The following is a 17333-nucleotide window of genomic DNA, read 5'->3' on the forward strand; positions in this document are numbered from 1 at the left end:
TGTTCGAAACGGTATCACGATTCGAGCTGGATAGACGCGTCCTCGTCGAGCGGATGAAACAAAGTGCATCGCGTACGCCCCCGATACTAACGTTTCGACGTGTTCCTCGTCCTTTCGTCTCGTCCGCGAGAAAAATTGGAGACACGGCTACTTACCTCGGATAATTTCACGCTAGAATACGCGGACAAACTTCGTATCTCTGGCGATCAACGCGGAAGAGAAATTACTGGAACGCAAACCGGCCGTGAGACGGGTCTCTGAAAATTATTTAATTTGTTGGTAGACACCGTGAATCGAACTTTCGATGACCAGACGCAGCTATTTCTTTTCATCGTAGGCTGTCTAATGGCGAACCGTCTTAGGAGGAAAGTGCAAGATTTTCCGGGTCACTGATTCGACCGAAACTTTAAACACTGATAGGTATCGACACCCTCTTCGCGAGGATGCATCATTATAGGAACAGAATATTTTAAGAGTTTTTTAAAATGCTGTGAAACGTGTCAAAGTATTTGTGAAATCTCGGACGCGTGTACGGCGGCCATTGTGTTGCGTTCAACAACCGTAATTTAGTAATCTCCGTTCGATCGAAGCAGGAAGTGCCGTGCAAAACGCGCGAAAGACAGTATAACAACATTTATCGATGGCTGCGCCGCGGTACACGGCTCCTCTCGGTTTCGAATTACCATCGGGAGCTAGGTTATCGCGCGGATACGCCGATAGAATTTTCAACGGGTATCGCTATCGCGTCTCGGAATTCGCGAACAGTCAACCGATCTACGCAAAATTCATGAATTCTGGTTATAAAAGTTTTACAGCGAATCGCTCGTATCCCGACAACTTATACGTTTTCTTAAGACCGGAACTTCCCCTAACTTGAAACGTCTCGCGTACGGGGTCGTTTCGCGCGGCATCGATCAATTTTTCACCCCCGTTGATGTCGAAAAGTTGGCTCGAATCGAAACCCACGAAATATGTAACTGTACACGAATTAGAGGAATTTTAATTCCTTTCAAAATGTTAGAAATTTTTCGAACCAATATTCGGGCAAAGCCGCGAGCAGGAACGACAGTTTACGAGCAAACATTTGTATTCATTATTCGAGAATAAAATTTGCCCCAACTCCGGTGACAGCCGAATGATGCGTGACTCTGAGTCTGTCAGCCAACCGTGAGAGTGCCATCGGCTTACGTCAGAGTCCCATTCAACGACCGACTAAGCTACAAACACTTTGAAAGCTAAACGGCGTCCGGCTATATACTTTCAAAACATTTTTCAAAGACGTTGACGCCAGCGGATCCATCCACGTCCTTCGTAACAGTTTCCATCTGCGGCGGGAAAGCAATTAGAAGAGTCCTCTCGAATAAATCGCGGCTCTTAAAGCCTCGGGTCCCCCGCGCGTTCCAGTCTCGCGATTCCTCGTCGCGAAATAAGAGAGAAAAAAAAGAAAAATAAAAAAAAAACAAAGAGAAGGATCCCGGAGCAATCGGACAGGCAGAGCACATTCGTATCGAAAGCCAACAATCAGAGAGAAGCGCCTCTCTCCGCGTTTAATCCTCTTTACTTCCGGCCTAGCGGTGCTATCGGCGCGTACGTCATCGCTCTAATTGGCTGTCGGTTCAGCCGGAAAGGAATTTGAAAGCTCCCGAAGCTCATGTGGAATTCCACGAAAATAATCCTCCGCCGGCTGGGCTACTCGGGCAGATACATTTTTATGAGCTTCGAAAGGAATAAACGACCGATTCACGGTTGACGGTTCGCTGCGAAGCTTTTTCATCGATCCCGCTTCGAGGATTTCGAGGGGACATTCTGGTCTTTATCCGGGTATCTTTTTGCGAAAAATATTACCTTTTAAACGTAGGTATAAAAGGATTCCAACGTTTTTGTTATTCCGAAGCGAAAAATCAAAGCAGCATCTTGATAAGCGTGAATAAGGGTAGTTTAGTAGTTCCTTCGCCCCTTGACTTTTACATTTGAGAATGCCCGGGTTGATTTACGCTGGGACAAACGACCTTGGCGAGCAATTTTTTGGTAGGTCGATCACGGTCGAATCGCGGCAGGAAATCTGGCAGTGATAGCGACAACGATCCGGGCAGACAAAGTAGACGGGATAAACGAATAGCATTTGTTCTGTCGGACGAATAGAAATGATACGATTCTCGGTTGGTTTTGCATTGCAGATGATAGCGGTGCAGCAGGCGTTGGCGTTCAGTTGGTAGTGGCCCTCGTGCGTGTCCTGGCTGTGAAGACCACCCGGAGGGAACGAGAAAGAAGCAGGATAAAACCCGGAGTCAGCCTGGAGAAGGAAAGAGGAACGGAGGCCGGTAGAGATAAAGCGGAAGAAAGGGGGGCGAAGAAAAATAGGCAACGGGAAGGGGAAGGGAAGGAGAGGAGAGGAAGACGGAAGCGAAAGGGAAAAGATTGGAGAGACAAGAACGAGGAAGAAGCTGAGGGCAGAGTAAAGAAGAGAGGGAGGCTGGTCTCGTAGGAGGGCATCGTCTAGAGATCTTCCGGTAATTCTGAATCGAACATCGAGGCTGCGAAGGTCGCTGATGTCCGCTACGAGCCCTGACCCTACCCCTGCCACCTCGCCGTCGCCCGAATATACCGGAGGAAGTGGAACACCCTCGACGCTGTCGACGCCCGGGAAGCTCGCGTCGCTAGCCGTCACCCTAGGCCTCGATCCAAGAAGAAGGGACAAGTATTCTTGGGACATATTGTACGAGTCCCGTCGACCACCACGCGTTCTCTCGCCCGGAACTTCATCGATACCACTGCTGCTGTACCACCGATCAGCTCGACCACCCCTCTGAATGTCTTCGCACATCCAAAAGTCGTGCGTGGTGAGGTCACAGGTTTAAACTTGCCCGATTTACTTCGTTGCTTCTCTCTTTCTTTCGATTACAGTATCTCCCAGGTATACGAAAGACTATCACTTAGGATAAATTACCTACGGCGAGGGTACCGTCGAGACTTGCCCATCTCAGGATCGCGTCAAACTATGCCTCACGCGGATATCCTCGAAGCATAGAGTTTCATCGCGTATATTTTTATTATTTTTCCTATGTTAACCCTGCTTATAGATGTTTCCATGCGTTCCTCGATTCAACCTCTAGTCTCTAGAGGATTTAAAAATTTATCAAAGTCTTTCTCTGGTTAGATTTTTATCTCGTGGAAAGTGCTTTGTTCGAAGCAGAATATTTTGAGGAGCAAGATTCAAGATGCGAATGTAATTTTTTTTTTTTTTGTCCGATATGTGGATCGCGATAATTACGTTCGTTTTGGATGTATGCAAAGCTCGAGGCAATTCCGCGAAGGGCAAGTCTCGTCGTTACCTTGTAAGTAATTCCTAACACTCTGTTTACTCAGCACGAGCAACCGGCAGCCGCAGGCATGAGCGATTATACACGCGCGTGGGATCGAATTTCATCCAATGATGAAGGTTCAAATTGTTATATTTTTTTATTATATGTATCGTCAATGCATTTCACAGCCTCGTCGGATGAAAATCAGTCTAAACGCGACGTCGTTTGGATTATTATCGATTAATGCCCGTCGAGAGAAATTTCGTCCCACAGGGTGAAACTAAATTACGATCACCAACAGTATTGCCTCGCTTTTTGCATCAATCTGCGTTAGGGATACTCGCGACTTATGTTTCTTTAACTCGACCGGTCGGCAACTGTGTAATTAAAAACATGCTGGCCAGGTGTCGATCGGTGATTAATTTTAATTTTTATTCGTTAACATTTGTAGAGTTCTCTCGAGGAAACTGCTTTGAAAAATCTTCGAATATCGCCGTCGTGTTTTAATGTTCCGGGGGTTCTAGAAAATTCAATTAATAAAGAGGTCGATATTTCATGCAAACAAATCAGAACTCTGCCTTAATACATTCGTTGCGGAGAAGGTAGATTTACATTCTTGCGTCTGGCTCGCCCGTCGGTGGAGTAGGTATTTTATGAGACCCATTCTTTCCCAGAACCCAAGTACGTGAAATTTGAATTTAAAAAATATCACCCTTTTTTTTTTAAGGAAAAATTTTCCATCCTGAAATGTACGTATTAAAACAGTACACCGTCCTAGAAATAAGTAAATTCTTATTCCTGAGGTAAACTATTAACGCGTCGACTATTACAATTTCTTATTACTAATAAAAGAAAATAGCAATATTTCACGGAATTACAGTGAAGAAGAAAATCCCTTTGTCCTTACGTAAAAGCAATTGCAGGAATGCATCAGAATGCTAGTAAATCTTAATAATATGCCTTCTTCAGCCAGTTCATTATCAACAAATGTTACTTCTTTCTTCGCGAGATACTGCAACGGACGATATTACGTGCTGGGCGATATTAGATGCGATCAACCCGTATTCAACTTTTATTCCCACACGATACTTTTACGACGTTCGTTAGAATTAGCCTGTTCATAAGCTTAAGATTCCTTTCGTGAAGAAAAACGAAAAATCGATGACGAAGCCTCGAGTAAACATTTGAATCGAACGACGACGTACCCGGGCGAAATCCGATTTAATATCGGAAGGAAATTGACAGAATTTTCGCGAAATGCTGACGCGCTGCATAGAATCGCATTATTGAAACGTTGGAATTTAAGAGTTAATATCGGAAATCCTTCACGCGCAACGTATCGAATTTCGGCGTTGACTGAGCCGGGGAGCATATCCGATACAGGGTCGTGCTCTTTTCTCGTTGTTCTTCGGAGCAAAAGGAAAATTGGAAAACTATAACGACAAAGAGCGAGAGGCAGGCATGCACTAGCATCGAAATATCGCCGAAAGCCGCTCACGTACGCAGGCGCGTGTTTGAAAGACTTCTTAGGGGTTGGAGAGAGTGAAATACATGTGAATATTGTTTCAAACTTATTTAATTATTCAAATTGAAGTAAATGTACGGAAAATGGCAACTTCCAAACCAGAATGTTCCTTTAACGCCCGAGAGGAACGAATGTTTCGTTTTGATCGAAAAAACGGGGGAGAAATTTTACCGTCGCGAGGCGTAAAATTAGGAAGGAGATACTGGGACTGTAACCCGACGAGATAAAGAAGCAAATGGAGAAAAGGAAGAGACGTAGCGAAGGGATGGTTTCCGCGCAGGGGTGGCTCTCGCGAACGGGGCACGGAAGTTGCAAATGGGGAAAGTTACGCGAAAGTAAGATCGAGAGGGGTGAAGGGAGTTTCGTGTAAGTAACCGATGGCCGAGCTTTCGCGAAGCATCCTTTCAAAATTAACTCCCGTCGCAATTGGAAAGTTTTTCTCCCGGGCACGGTGAATTTTTGCAACGACTTTCTTTATCCGTGAAAATTCCGTCGGTTGTTTACCAGCCCTTTTAACGCCGCACTTTTTCTTTTCCGTGCTACGGGAGGGTAATTGATTCCGTAAAGAAGTAAAGGCGTCCCGAGCCAAGGTCGCTCAAATACTCACGCTGTTTTATCGTTGCAGATTTAATTACTTGTTTGAGGGAGGCTTCCACTCTAAACACTAAAAAAATAGACGTTTCTTTGCGAACTCCTTACGACAACGCCATTGTTAACAGATTTCTCCAATTTTGCATACTCGTTTGTACCGTGTTTCCAAAAATATTCGACTTTTTTTTTATCCGCCATCGAATTTTGTATCTTTTTGAAAATTTGTGGAAATCGGCCGAATAACTACACGTTTCGTTTATCAAATTTTACCTGTCCGTTGTCAAATCTGTGAGACTACCGGCTCCGAGATTTTCGTATATAAGTCAAACGGATGATTTGAACGTGCAATAAATGTCGAGCTCGACGCGAACGTAACTCGACGTTATGGGGGGCGAAACGCGTGTATTTCTGTCTGAAACGGTATTATTTTATGAAAAAAATCGACCGTAAATGAATCAAGGATCAAAGTGTTCCGAGAGTCTCTTACTATATCGATCGGTCTATTTTGGTACTATTAATATGTAAAAAATAGAGTAAGATGTACCGAGAATGGGTGATCGTTATAACAAATGACGAAACAAGCAATTTTGAGTCCGTAGATACAGCGCTGAACGCGGTTCGTTGATCATCGGCTAGAACAAGCGAACGTTGAAGCGTTAACTGCGAAAGTCTCGAATCATCTTTGCGGGTTAAACGGTTTTCGGATCCATAGATCAGTTAACGAGGAACGCGCAGGGATCGGTGGATTCTCGTCGTGTTATTCGGAGCGAATGTGTATCGCGTAGGCAAATACCTGAACGGAGGAGTAGAGTTTGCAGGAAATTTGTGGGCGTTGTGCTCTGTACGTTCTCGAGCACGCGTCGCTGAGAATACCACCCGATGGTATTCTGTGGCCTGATCGCTGAATACGAGCTCACCTTCGCCACCCTCTGCGAGGACAAATATACGCCTCTCTACAATTTTCCTCTCTTATTTTCAAGTCTCCCTCGTCGCTCCTCCCTCCTTCGCGAAGAGCCTGGGACCGCGGTACGCTAATTAAATGTAATCCTTTAACCCTTTGCACTCCACTGACGCAACTACGCCGACATACATAATACAATACGCATCTTAATTCAAATATAATTCATAGCAACGTGAACCGAATTAATCAAATTTGAATTAAAAGTTTAATTTTCTCTGAAGCACCGTTCATATTGAGAGCAGCTCTTGGGGTGGAAAGGGTTAACAGTGAAATTATTTATATTACACCCTGTAGAAAAACTGTCTAATTATCGCGTGATTGCACGTAATTTTATCGCGGCAATTTTCCCAACTCCGCATCCTCGGAAGACACTGATACAGCAGAAGGGTTGCTGGGAGGAATCCCACTATTAACGAAGCAAATCGTCGAACCCTTCGTTGCGAATTCGAGAAGATAAAGTTACTTGTTCGTGGCAGGAGCGTCGATTCGCGATTCCGCTGATTGCAAATCATCGATCGTTGATTATTGGATCCATTAAAAGTAGGATTTCGTTTGATGGTTTCTCGTACAGAGCAGACCGTTCATTCTGTTTGTCCAATATTTGCGGTCTAATAGGATGAGAACGTCATTGTTCCTCTAGCTTTCGCATGTGTCCCCTCCGCACAGGTTTTCGGTTTCGAAAGATTAATTTCCCATCTTCGTGATTAGTAATTACGCGATGAATCATTGGCAGGTTCCTTTGGGTTTTCGAATTTTCGACAGCAAACTCGATTTTTAAAAAATTCAGAAGTTAAAACCTGATTCTATATCGAAAAATTCTCAAGTTACATATTTACAAGGTCTTAGAAAGTACTTAACGAGGTCCCTTAAACGAGGTCCCTGGTAAATTGAAGGTCAAGAATCGTTGTTATAGTCTACCCTGCATCCTAATGAAGTTTGGGGAGGAGGTTAAATCATAATTTTGCTGATTTCAAATTGTAAACTACGTTGAAACAATATAACGCGAGTACGGTTCGGTTCGCTGACCGTAGCTCCAGGACGCGCGTGCGTCTGTTACCTGGAACGGGCCGCCCCACCACCTTAAACGACTAATTGTGATGTTAATTATGATACGCCCACGCTAGAAATTCCATATTTCATGCAGACTGCCTTCAGTAATCATGGCGTATTTTTCCCAATTTTTCGAAAACGATTCTCAGCTCGAAACTCGATGAATAAGAATTTTTCGTATTTTTCACGTTTCAGAAACGACTGTTCAACTTGAAAGATAATTCGAAACCAGCAAAATAATTACTTGCTTCTCTTCCCTAATTTCAATATCGAACTCTCTGACCTCGAGTGCACAAAGTAATCGATTCGGCGTGGAATGACCCTGTCATCGAATCAAACGAAGCGCGATAGAAACAAAAATCTCGTACAAAGGTTCATTTATACTGTCGACGAGCCGAGCAAAACGACTACATACACATTTGGTTCTCCTCCAATCTTTTTCCGTGTGTATCAAAAAGAACATTGTTTCGATCAATTGCACTTTGTTTAACGTTCGTTCTTCGATAATCGTGTGATCGTCGGTCGGGGAATGACCGAGCTCTGAAAATTCGTTGACAATAAATCAAACTAGAGGCACGTACTCGTTAACATAGCTGTGAAGTTAATTTATTTTTTTAAATGACTATGCACTCGAATATAGTGCATTCGATCATTGTGTTTTGTATCATTAGTCTGATTCCATCAGTTACCCGTAGTTGGAAAATCCAATTAGTTCCGAAGACAAAGATCTACCGAACGAATAATTAGACAATTTTTACATTTAAAACACCTTCATCGAGCTTTCGGTTTTATGTAGACGCTATTTTATGGATATTCGAATTTAACGGTCACATTCGCTGTTCCCAATTAGTCCGCGAAATCAAGATTATAATGTATTTCCATGCAGACGTGAAAATGTATTATAAATGAAGTTTTATTGAAATTTCTCGAAACAATAACACGGTAACGCAACAACATCCGTGCGTGCTGAGCTAAATGAAACAAAATATTTTATGTGTTTAATTGATCGACCGGATGGGTTCGTGAAAACAGTCGGAACGATGGCGAAACGAGTCGGTCGGAGGTGCGATTTCGTCGAATCCCTGCAAAACGACAAGCTTAGTCAAAGCTAATTAATGGTCGAACTTTCGCGAAACTTTCCTATTAAGCATTTTGCCGGCCAGCCGGAACCCGGCATTAACTACAGGAAATGTTTTCCTCTTCTACTTCGATATTACAGGTTCAGCTTTATCGGACCACTTTTCCGAAACTTTTCTCGGCGAAGATCTTTCGCTGGCTGTTCCCTCGGAAACGATTTTCCCCGTTATCCTTCTTATTTTCCGATTCCCTTCTGGCAAACTCTAATCAGTTCCTTTAGTTTTCAAATCAGAAGTACGATTTTTAAAGCTCCTCCATTACTCTAGAATTTTATAATTTAAATATAACGAATCCGCGGAAACACATTATTGATTATTCTGTTGTAATGGTATATTTTTCAATAGTTCAACTTTCATTAGGGTTCTGCTGAAATTGATGCAGACGAGCGACTGTTTGCGAATTTTTTTTCAAAGTGAAAAAATCAATTTCAACAAAATATTCTTGAACACATTGTGCTTAAATAGATTTATTCAACCTATCATGCTAGAATCCACCCTTAAGTCGACGGAAAGAAGCGCGAGCATCTTTGCAACGCGGAACCGCACGAGATTAATCATATTTTCCGGCGATATTTAAAACGTCCGAACGGTTTATTTGTGTTTAATCGACTGCTCATCGATTCACCGGTTTTTCAGGGGCTTGAAGCGACACTGAGTGACAGCAAAAAGAAGTACGGTGACAAGGTGAATGCACTTCTGTCCGCCTGGGAGCATGTCACCAATCTCATTCCTGGGGCAACGCCAGAGGCCACCCAAGCTCTCATAGAATGGGTTCACAAGTGAGTATTCGTGTCGATCGTCGTTTCTCTACCTGTATCATCGAACAACCATCGCAATTATCGTCCCGTCCGCGATTCCATACCCCTCTTGTCCGTTTCCTCTTGTTATTCTTCGGCTCTGAAATAACGACGCCCTGCAAAGAATTCGTTTCGGCGTTCCTTCGCCGTTAGAAGAAAAAGAGAATCGCGTTCTACCGATGAAAAAAGCACTTATCGCCCGCGGGACCTTGCGAAACGATCGTTTCGCGACACGGAACAGAAGCATGCCCCTAGAAAAAAGGACCGACGACGCAAGAACGATGGACGCCGAAAGAAACTCCCTTTTTAATTCCCTTTCTCAGCTTGTTCGACCGTCGTCGGCTTCTTTCTCTCGAACTTCCGGTTAGAAACGCGTAACCTTAACCCTTTGTAACCCCGCGTGACTCTGAAATTCAAACTAAATTTTTGTTCGTCTCGTTTCAGCCACACGTTGAAATTGGTACTGCGCGGGGAGTGGCCGAAGTTGTCACCCGCGACAAAGACGCACCTCAGCGTAACCTTACAGAGGTGCGCTTCTCACCTGGTGCAACACCCCGCTGCACCCAGGTGTACTGCACTGATAGCTTTGGTGCACAATCCATGGGCTCGTCCCGCTCTAGACAGCATACTTAACGGCCAACCGGATTCCGAACATGAAGAGGGTATAAACAAATTTTTATCGCCATTGTTCGCCTACACTTCTTTGCAATCAACAAGTATTAGCAAAAAAATATTGAAATATAGGCCCGCTTATTTTGGCTCTAGAATCGCTAGAAGATTGGCTACTCTAGATCCCTTTGTACTTGACCAGAAAACAATGTCTTCCCTCTCGATTAAACGCGGCACTGATCACGCGCAACTTTGTACTTATTTGTCCCCTGCCGCGTCCCGCTGGGTACAGAGCAGCTTGTTTATGGCTTTAAACGACCAAATCGAGTTTCTAACGACGTTTGTTTGAATCCAACAGAATTCTGCTGTTCGGAGAAAGGTGAACTGTTAACAATGAGGCTGGAAATACTTTGCGAGGGCCGCTGCGAGGACATAGCGGTGAACCTCGCCGCCGCTTGCGTGCGTTCTCTGCGGCGGAGCGATCGGTTGCGCTCGCTCTCGGATTCTCAACACGTTCATTACATGATCGACGTCTATATTGTCCTCTTGTATAAATTGAAACGCATGCAAGATATATTCGCTCAAGTGAGTACCGTTCGTAAGGGGTCGTTACCGACCTTTCACTGCGATGTTCTCTCGGTGCACCGTGTGCGCGGTCAATATGTATACCCCGAATCCTTTTCCAGACGCGCGGCACATCGGCTCTAAACGCTTTCATACGTCGTGCACCGATATGCTTTTTACGCGGTACGTGTATGCAACGGCAAGATGTACTAAAGAAACGCGTCTCTTTTCAGTTAAAATTAATGGACCTTCGCGACGGATTGGAGTTGGTCCAAAGACTCAGCGGCGAAAGACCAACGAAATATGGAACTGCGCGTGTTTGGAAAAATTCGATAAAAGCTGCCGAATTGGTTGCACAATATCTCGTTACCGCCGGCATGGTTCGTCCCGTGCCGGACACCGGCGCGAATATTTTGGAACAAATTCTGAGCTCGTGGGCGTTGTTGCACTCGAAACTAAAAGACGTCGCGTCCCCGCTGTCGGGGATTATAAGGAAATTGATCGAACCCGCCGAGAGCGCCCAACATATTTACATCTTCTGCGCGGTGCTTGCGAAACATGTGAGTATACAGACCTCTAAACACGGCACAAATGTCCGATGCTGCATCATATTAAAAAAGAATCATAATATTCTTAGCTTTGAACCAACGAAATTTGTTAACGTTGCGTCACAGACGAATGTACCGCTCCTGAAATCTAATTTGGTTGCTCCCAAAATTTGAATCCCAATGTCTGAATTCTATTGTTCCAGTTTGGCGACAGCATAAAGCCTCTAGTGATCGAGCTATATATCAGAGCGTTGACGACGGACATGAACGAGCTGGAGAGTCAAAAGGCAAAGTCCGACAAGGAGAAGGTTCGCGAGACAGCGAAACGCTTAAGCGCTCAATTCCTGAAACTGGCCGTTGTGGTTGACAGCAACATCGGTATCGCGCGGGAATGCGTTTTGACTGCGTTTTCTTTGCATCCTACGAGAGTTTGCTACGACAGGATCAAGGAAATCGCTGTGGCGTGCGGGAAGACTAAGGAGGACGGTGTAACGTCGGATGGAAACGTGGTCAACGACAAGGTTAAACAGACGTTCGAGAATAATCATTCCAACGCGGGGTTAATAAAGAACGAGAACAGTATCGGGGAAAAGACCGAAGGGACGACAGACGAAAACGCGGAAACGTCTTCGTGTTTGTACAGTTCCCCGTTACTTGCAACGTCTTCGTTGCCCAGCCCGACCACGGCCGTAACAGCGTCGACGGGGACGAAGAAGGGCGTCGATTTCCAGAACGGCCAAGTGAGCAAGACCTTCGAGAGAACGGATCAATTGTTGAAAAGTCTTTTAACCGCTCCGAGAAAGGGCGAGTCACCGATGACACCGGGCGACAGGTGTTCCCTGCACCCGCAGAGAAATCCGCTGTTCAACGAACCGCTCGGTGAGCTTTGTTTCAATTGCGGCGAGTTCACTGGGAACGATATTTCCGGCAAGAAATCCACAGAGAAGACATCACCGACGCCCGTGAACGTGGAGAGGACGTTGGACGCGTTGATTCTGATCAAAGGCGACGCTGTCACGGGCTCGGCAAATTACGACGAGAAATCGGTACCGAATCAAGTCCTAGACGCGGAGAAACTCGGTCTGTCGCCGCAGCTATGCGACGATTTGTCCGTGGTTTTGAGTAGCCCTCGTTATCACATGCTCAGCTGGGTGCTGGATTGGAAAGAGCTGAACAGTCTGTGCGAGAGATACTTGGAGAACGCCGAGGAGATGAGGAACACCAACAAAGAACTGAAGTATCTTAATATCGATTATTCGCAATTCAAAGATTGGCCCTCGGAGGACGACACCACCAAAGATATATTTTTTGGCATCGAGAAGGGGTACGAGCAATGGGTCGATATGCCTTCGGATAACTCCGAGCAATTTGGTAGCTTTCAGCCTGCTGGATCGTACAAGAGATCCTCGACCAGGAGGAGTCTCGACGACACCACCACCACGGATTCGGACAGCGGAAGCGTGCTTCGCGTTAGAAGAACGGGAAGACAAAGAAAGATTCACAGGCTAGTTTCGTCCGAGAGCGATTACGACAGCGCGGAACGGAAGTTGAAACACTTCAGGAATACCGTCAGTTCGCTCTCCGACAGCGATAGCAACACGCAAGACAGTCAAACGGATAGCCTGGGCAGCGACGGTTGTCATCTAGAAACGAAAAATAAATCGGACAAATCGTCCGGCAAGGAGGCGAATAAGAAACGCTCCAAGTCGACGAAATTGACCGTCGAATCGGTTTCGCATTTCCATATGCTCGTGAACGATAACGTTCGACGCACGAATCCAAACGAAGACGCGAGCGGTTCCGATGTGAGCAGCAACGATATCATAACGCTGTTCTCCGCCGATATGGACGAGAATAAACGAGAAACGATAAAAGGCTCGGCGTACACGGCGGCCGCGCCATTAATAATTACCGAGAGAAGAAGCGATCCGGCAGTACTTAAGTCTCTACGAATGTTCAGGCCACAGAACTCGAAGAAGCCCACGCGAATTTCTCAAATACTACAGAAAAACCTGCTGAACAAAAGCAAGGACAATAATAATTTAGAAAATAACACGAACAACGTGACCAAGTTCGCACCGATGCTCAGTACGCTGAATTTGAATCCGAAGATCGTGCTGACCAGAACGGACGAGGTCGACAGGAAGTTGATTCGTTCGAAGAAACAGCAACGATTAAGCACCGGCGACATTACTAGCGAGCTGATGAACATTCAGAAAAACATGCCATTTTCGCCGAATAAAAACGCGATGTCCACGTATCAGAAGCAAAAGGGAAACAGGGGGGCGAACACCGGGAAATCGGACTTGGCATCCACCAACAGAAGACGGGATTTGAATTCAAAGTCGAATCTGGGAAAACGAAAATTCGACATTCTCGCGAAGGCAGTCAGAGATTCGGACATATTGGCAAAAAATGTGCCGGGATTGAACTCGTTGGACATGATGGTGCCACCTAGAATGCGACCCACCGTGAACGTAGTGCAGCTCTCCAGAAACATTCCACAGAGCCCGAATTCGGGCTCGGTTAATAGCGGCAATACTCCCCCAAGGCCGAACAGAACTCCGAGCGTGGCTGGAAACATTCAGTTACCCGGTACACCTTCCTCCGGAGGGCACGACAGTGGCGTAGGCATGAGCCCGGCGGGTCAGACACCTCCTCCTAGGTCATCGACGCTTCCTGACGTAGGCGAGGAGGCGAATCAACCACCGGACGGCTCGCCGACTTCCTCGATGACCACGAACGTCTCCAGTCAGCTCGAACCGGATTCGAGTCCCAGAACGATGCCGATTCGTCGGAATCAACAGAGTCAATCACCGAAAAAATCACCTTCTCCTTGTTCCGCTATCACTACGACCACAACCACCACCACGACAAGCTCGGCAGTCGCCACGGCGGCGGCCAGCATCGCGTCCGAGCAGCTTCAGATCGTCTGCAAACCGGACGGTACTTATCAGTTGGCATCCGTGAACCCGAACGTCGTCTCTAATCAGAGGAGCGTTCTTAATTTGCAAAATATGGACGACGGTGGGAACGTCGGTGGTTTCTCGCGGCAGAATCAACACACGGATAACACGAACACAACCAGTAGAAACACGTACGATAGATTAACGTCTACGAAAACGGTCGCGCAGTCAGGACAGAACGCTGGCCTGCCCAAGTTTCAGCAGGCGTTCCGTAAAACTATATACACGCTTTCGACGGACGCGTCGAGCGGCGCCACGAGTGTGCCGGCCACAGAGACTCTCGTCCAAGCTGCATCTCCGCAGAAAACGACAAACCTCTCGAAGGCGGTGCAAACGTCCGTACCGAATGCCCAACAAACGAATCCATCCTCTGGGATTAACGTGCAGTCGATCGCAAACATTCCGACGAACGCGTTGCAGTTGTCCACCGGCAGACAGATTCTGAACATCGTACAGAGCTCTGGGAACAACGCGAACGTGGCGACCAGTCCGAACGCTAATCAGACGCTGACGCAGTTGGTGCAGAGCGTGCAGAACGCCTCGCCGGGTGTGATATACACGCACAAAATTCCTGTTACGATATCTACCACGAATCCGAGTCAGTTGAACATTATACCCACCATATCGCACGCAAACTCGATACCGCCCGGCAGAACGCCGGTAGTTAAATTGAACATTATCCGTGCTACCACTCCTTTGAGGCAGCAGAACATCACCGGAGCCATTCAGGCTGTTTTGACGACACCCAGGTTGCAGCAGCAACAACAGCAACAACCGCAACAACAACAACAACAACAACAACAACCCCCAGCAGTTAGAACGGACAGTTTAATTGGAACTCCTATCGAGGTACCCAACCAAGTCAGTTCGACGACTCTGGAACAACTGAGGGAGTTCGAAAGCGTGTTGGAACAGGTGAAAGAGAGGAGTACTATTCAACCGCAGTCTCATCAAATGATATCCACCGCCGCTACGACGACCGTACAGACGCAGACAACTACACAACAGACTCAAGCTACCAAACAACAACAGCAGCAGCAGCAACAACAACAGCAACAGCAGCAACAGGTTTCTGTCAGCGCGCTCGCACAGCAACTCTTAATGCCAACCCAACAAGTCACCAGCAACGACTTCACGAGCAACGGCAATACCGTAAATTTCCAGCAGGATATTTTCTCCCAGAAAGTTTCCCTGGCTTACGTGAACCAAAGCGCTGCTGGGACCGGGGCTGCCAAGACTCCCAACACCGCGCCAGTCGTCGTGGTGACGAGTTACTGTCAACCGGCAGCCTCGCCGGCCTTAAGCGTCACTTCTCAGAGTTCTTCCAGCCCGTGCGTCACGCCAGCACCCGCGCCCATACCATCCGCCGGAAAGACGCCTCCCACGCCGCCCTCTTCGAAGACGGTGAAGAAATCGGCGCCCAAAACGGTCAAGACCAGCGCGACGAACACGTCGAAGGCGTCGCCGATCCCCAAGCCGCAGCAGAAGCCGCAGGAAGACGAACAAACCGCACAGAGGATCTACGCTATATTGGATGAGTACGCGGAGCAGCTGCGAAACTCTCCCGATCTGAACAACAAACCAGCGCCGAGGAGACGATCGAATCCGCCGACGAATCCTAGTCAGTCCTCGAAAAGGAAGAAGTCTAGTGCAAACAAGGCGAAACCGGTCGGTCAGCAGAACTCGGAACTGAGTCCCAGCACCGACGACCTCGGCAGAACTATGGGCAGCGAGGATTCATCCAGCGGCGTCGTGCACGTGCAGGACAGTCCGGCTGCCGGTTTTCCGGCTCCGGAGGAACCCACCAGCAACGTCGGGAACGTGGCCGATGCGAGTGCCGAAGTTCGAAACCTGACCAACGATTCGAACGACGGAGTCGAGTTGAACGTCAAGAGACGGAATCTGATTTTCGCCGAGCCCGGTTCCGGACAACCTAGGGCGGTGATCGTCCAGGATGCGGTGCAAGCGACTTCTGTGAGCGTCAGCGAAGCCCTCGCCTCGGTGACAGGGAAAATGGGAAGCACGGCTGTCCTGGTCCCTGGTACCAATTACATCTTGCCGATGAACCTGGTGAAAGGCGGTCAACAATTCACGATAGTGTCCAGTGGATCGAAACTCCTCGCCACGGTGCCTGCGACGGTCCGAACCACCGGGAACACCGGCGTTTCGAACACCCTCGTACTCCAATCGTTTCTGAATCAAGCGGGAAAGATCATCTCGCAGCCAGCGCAAGTGAAACAGGTCAAGATACCGACGTTGCAAACTCTGTCGGGCAATCAAACGTTGACCGCCACGCAGAACGTTCAGGCCACCTCGGTGGTCATCCCCCAGACTGGAAACACCGGCCAATTCGCGGGGGACACGGTGACGGAGAAGAACAACATCGTCGGTGACCTGACAATGGCGAAAACCGACACGGTCACCGGTGGCGTAGCCGTCGAGCCTGCAACGAACGCGATCGTCGTGAACAAGAGCAATTCCACCATCGGTTTGCTTCAACGAAACATGAACGAAGCTTCGGAGAGTCAACAGATATGCGGCGTTATCACGAGCAATCCGAACTTGACTCTTCAAGGTACGAGACTGTTTAATTCTTCTATACACAAACTGTCGACGCCCGCTGGACTGAAACCCGACAACGTAGTGTGTCTGACGCCATCGGCGGCAGCCACGATCGCTCACACGTCCGAGAAGAAACCGTCGCAGGAGTCTCAAGTTCATAACGAGAAGCCTGTTTCCATTCAAACCGGTGCCACGATCGCGCTCGCGTTCGCCACTCAATCGGACGTTTCCATGCTGAACGATACTCAACAACAACAGCAGCAAAAAGACACGAAGGAGGTGTCAACGGAAATAATTCCCGGCGCCAAGATCATCTCCCCGAAGACGGTGAAAAGAAAAATCGACGATGCTATGGGTATGTCGGTGAACATTCCGAAAACCTTGATAGCTTCCAAATCTGTCGTTTGTTCGAGCAATGCCAGGTCGTTGCAGAATAACGCGGCTATTGGTTAGTGTTTCTTTAAAAACTATTATAATTCCTTGGGATAATCGAATTGAAATAAAATTAACAGTAAGTTGTTCGTATTGAAATATTTAATAACTTACAAAATTCAACGAAACACTGCAGATTATAGATTTTTAAGGGGGTAGTACATGCATTGAAAGTTAATACATTATAATTATCTATTTATTTATATCATTTTGTCCCACATTATATTTCTTTCGATGGAAAAAATTCAATCTCAACACGTTTGCTATCACGAACGTAATAACGTTTTTTT

General features: G+C 46.9%; 1 protein-coding gene across 5 annotated transcripts in view; it reads left to right on the forward strand.

The window, feature by feature from the left end:
- LOC143341400 (uncharacterized) overlaps nt 1–17333 on the forward strand; it is a 56779-nt gene that overhangs the window by 32947 nt on the left and 6499 nt on the right. Inside the window, exons 2-7 of one of the 5 annotated variants that reach the window (XM_076764301.1) lie at nt 2178–2840; nt 9202–9344; nt 9807–10024; nt 10330–10556; nt 10769–11095; nt 11287–17059. In XM_076764301.1, the coding sequence (XP_076620416.1) occupies nt 2811–2840; nt 9202–9344; nt 9807–10024; nt 10330–10556; nt 10769–11095; nt 11287–17059 (6718 nt within the window). In that variant the 5' untranslated portion in view covers nt 2178–2810. Of the gene's footprint in view, nt 1–2177; nt 2841–3222; nt 3440–9201; nt 9345–9806; nt 10025–10329; nt 10557–10768; nt 11096–11286; nt 17060–17333 lie in introns of those variants that run through there. The other 4 variants (XM_076764304.1, XM_076764302.1, XM_076764300.1 and 1 more) reach the window with 4 other exon arrangements.

This window comes from Colletes latitarsis, chromosome 4, assembly GCF_051014445.1.
Source record: "Colletes latitarsis isolate SP2378_abdomen chromosome 4, iyColLati1, whole genome shotgun sequence".
In the NCBI taxonomy this organism is placed as follows: domain Eukaryota; kingdom Metazoa; phylum Arthropoda; class Insecta; order Hymenoptera; family Colletidae; genus Colletes; species Colletes latitarsis.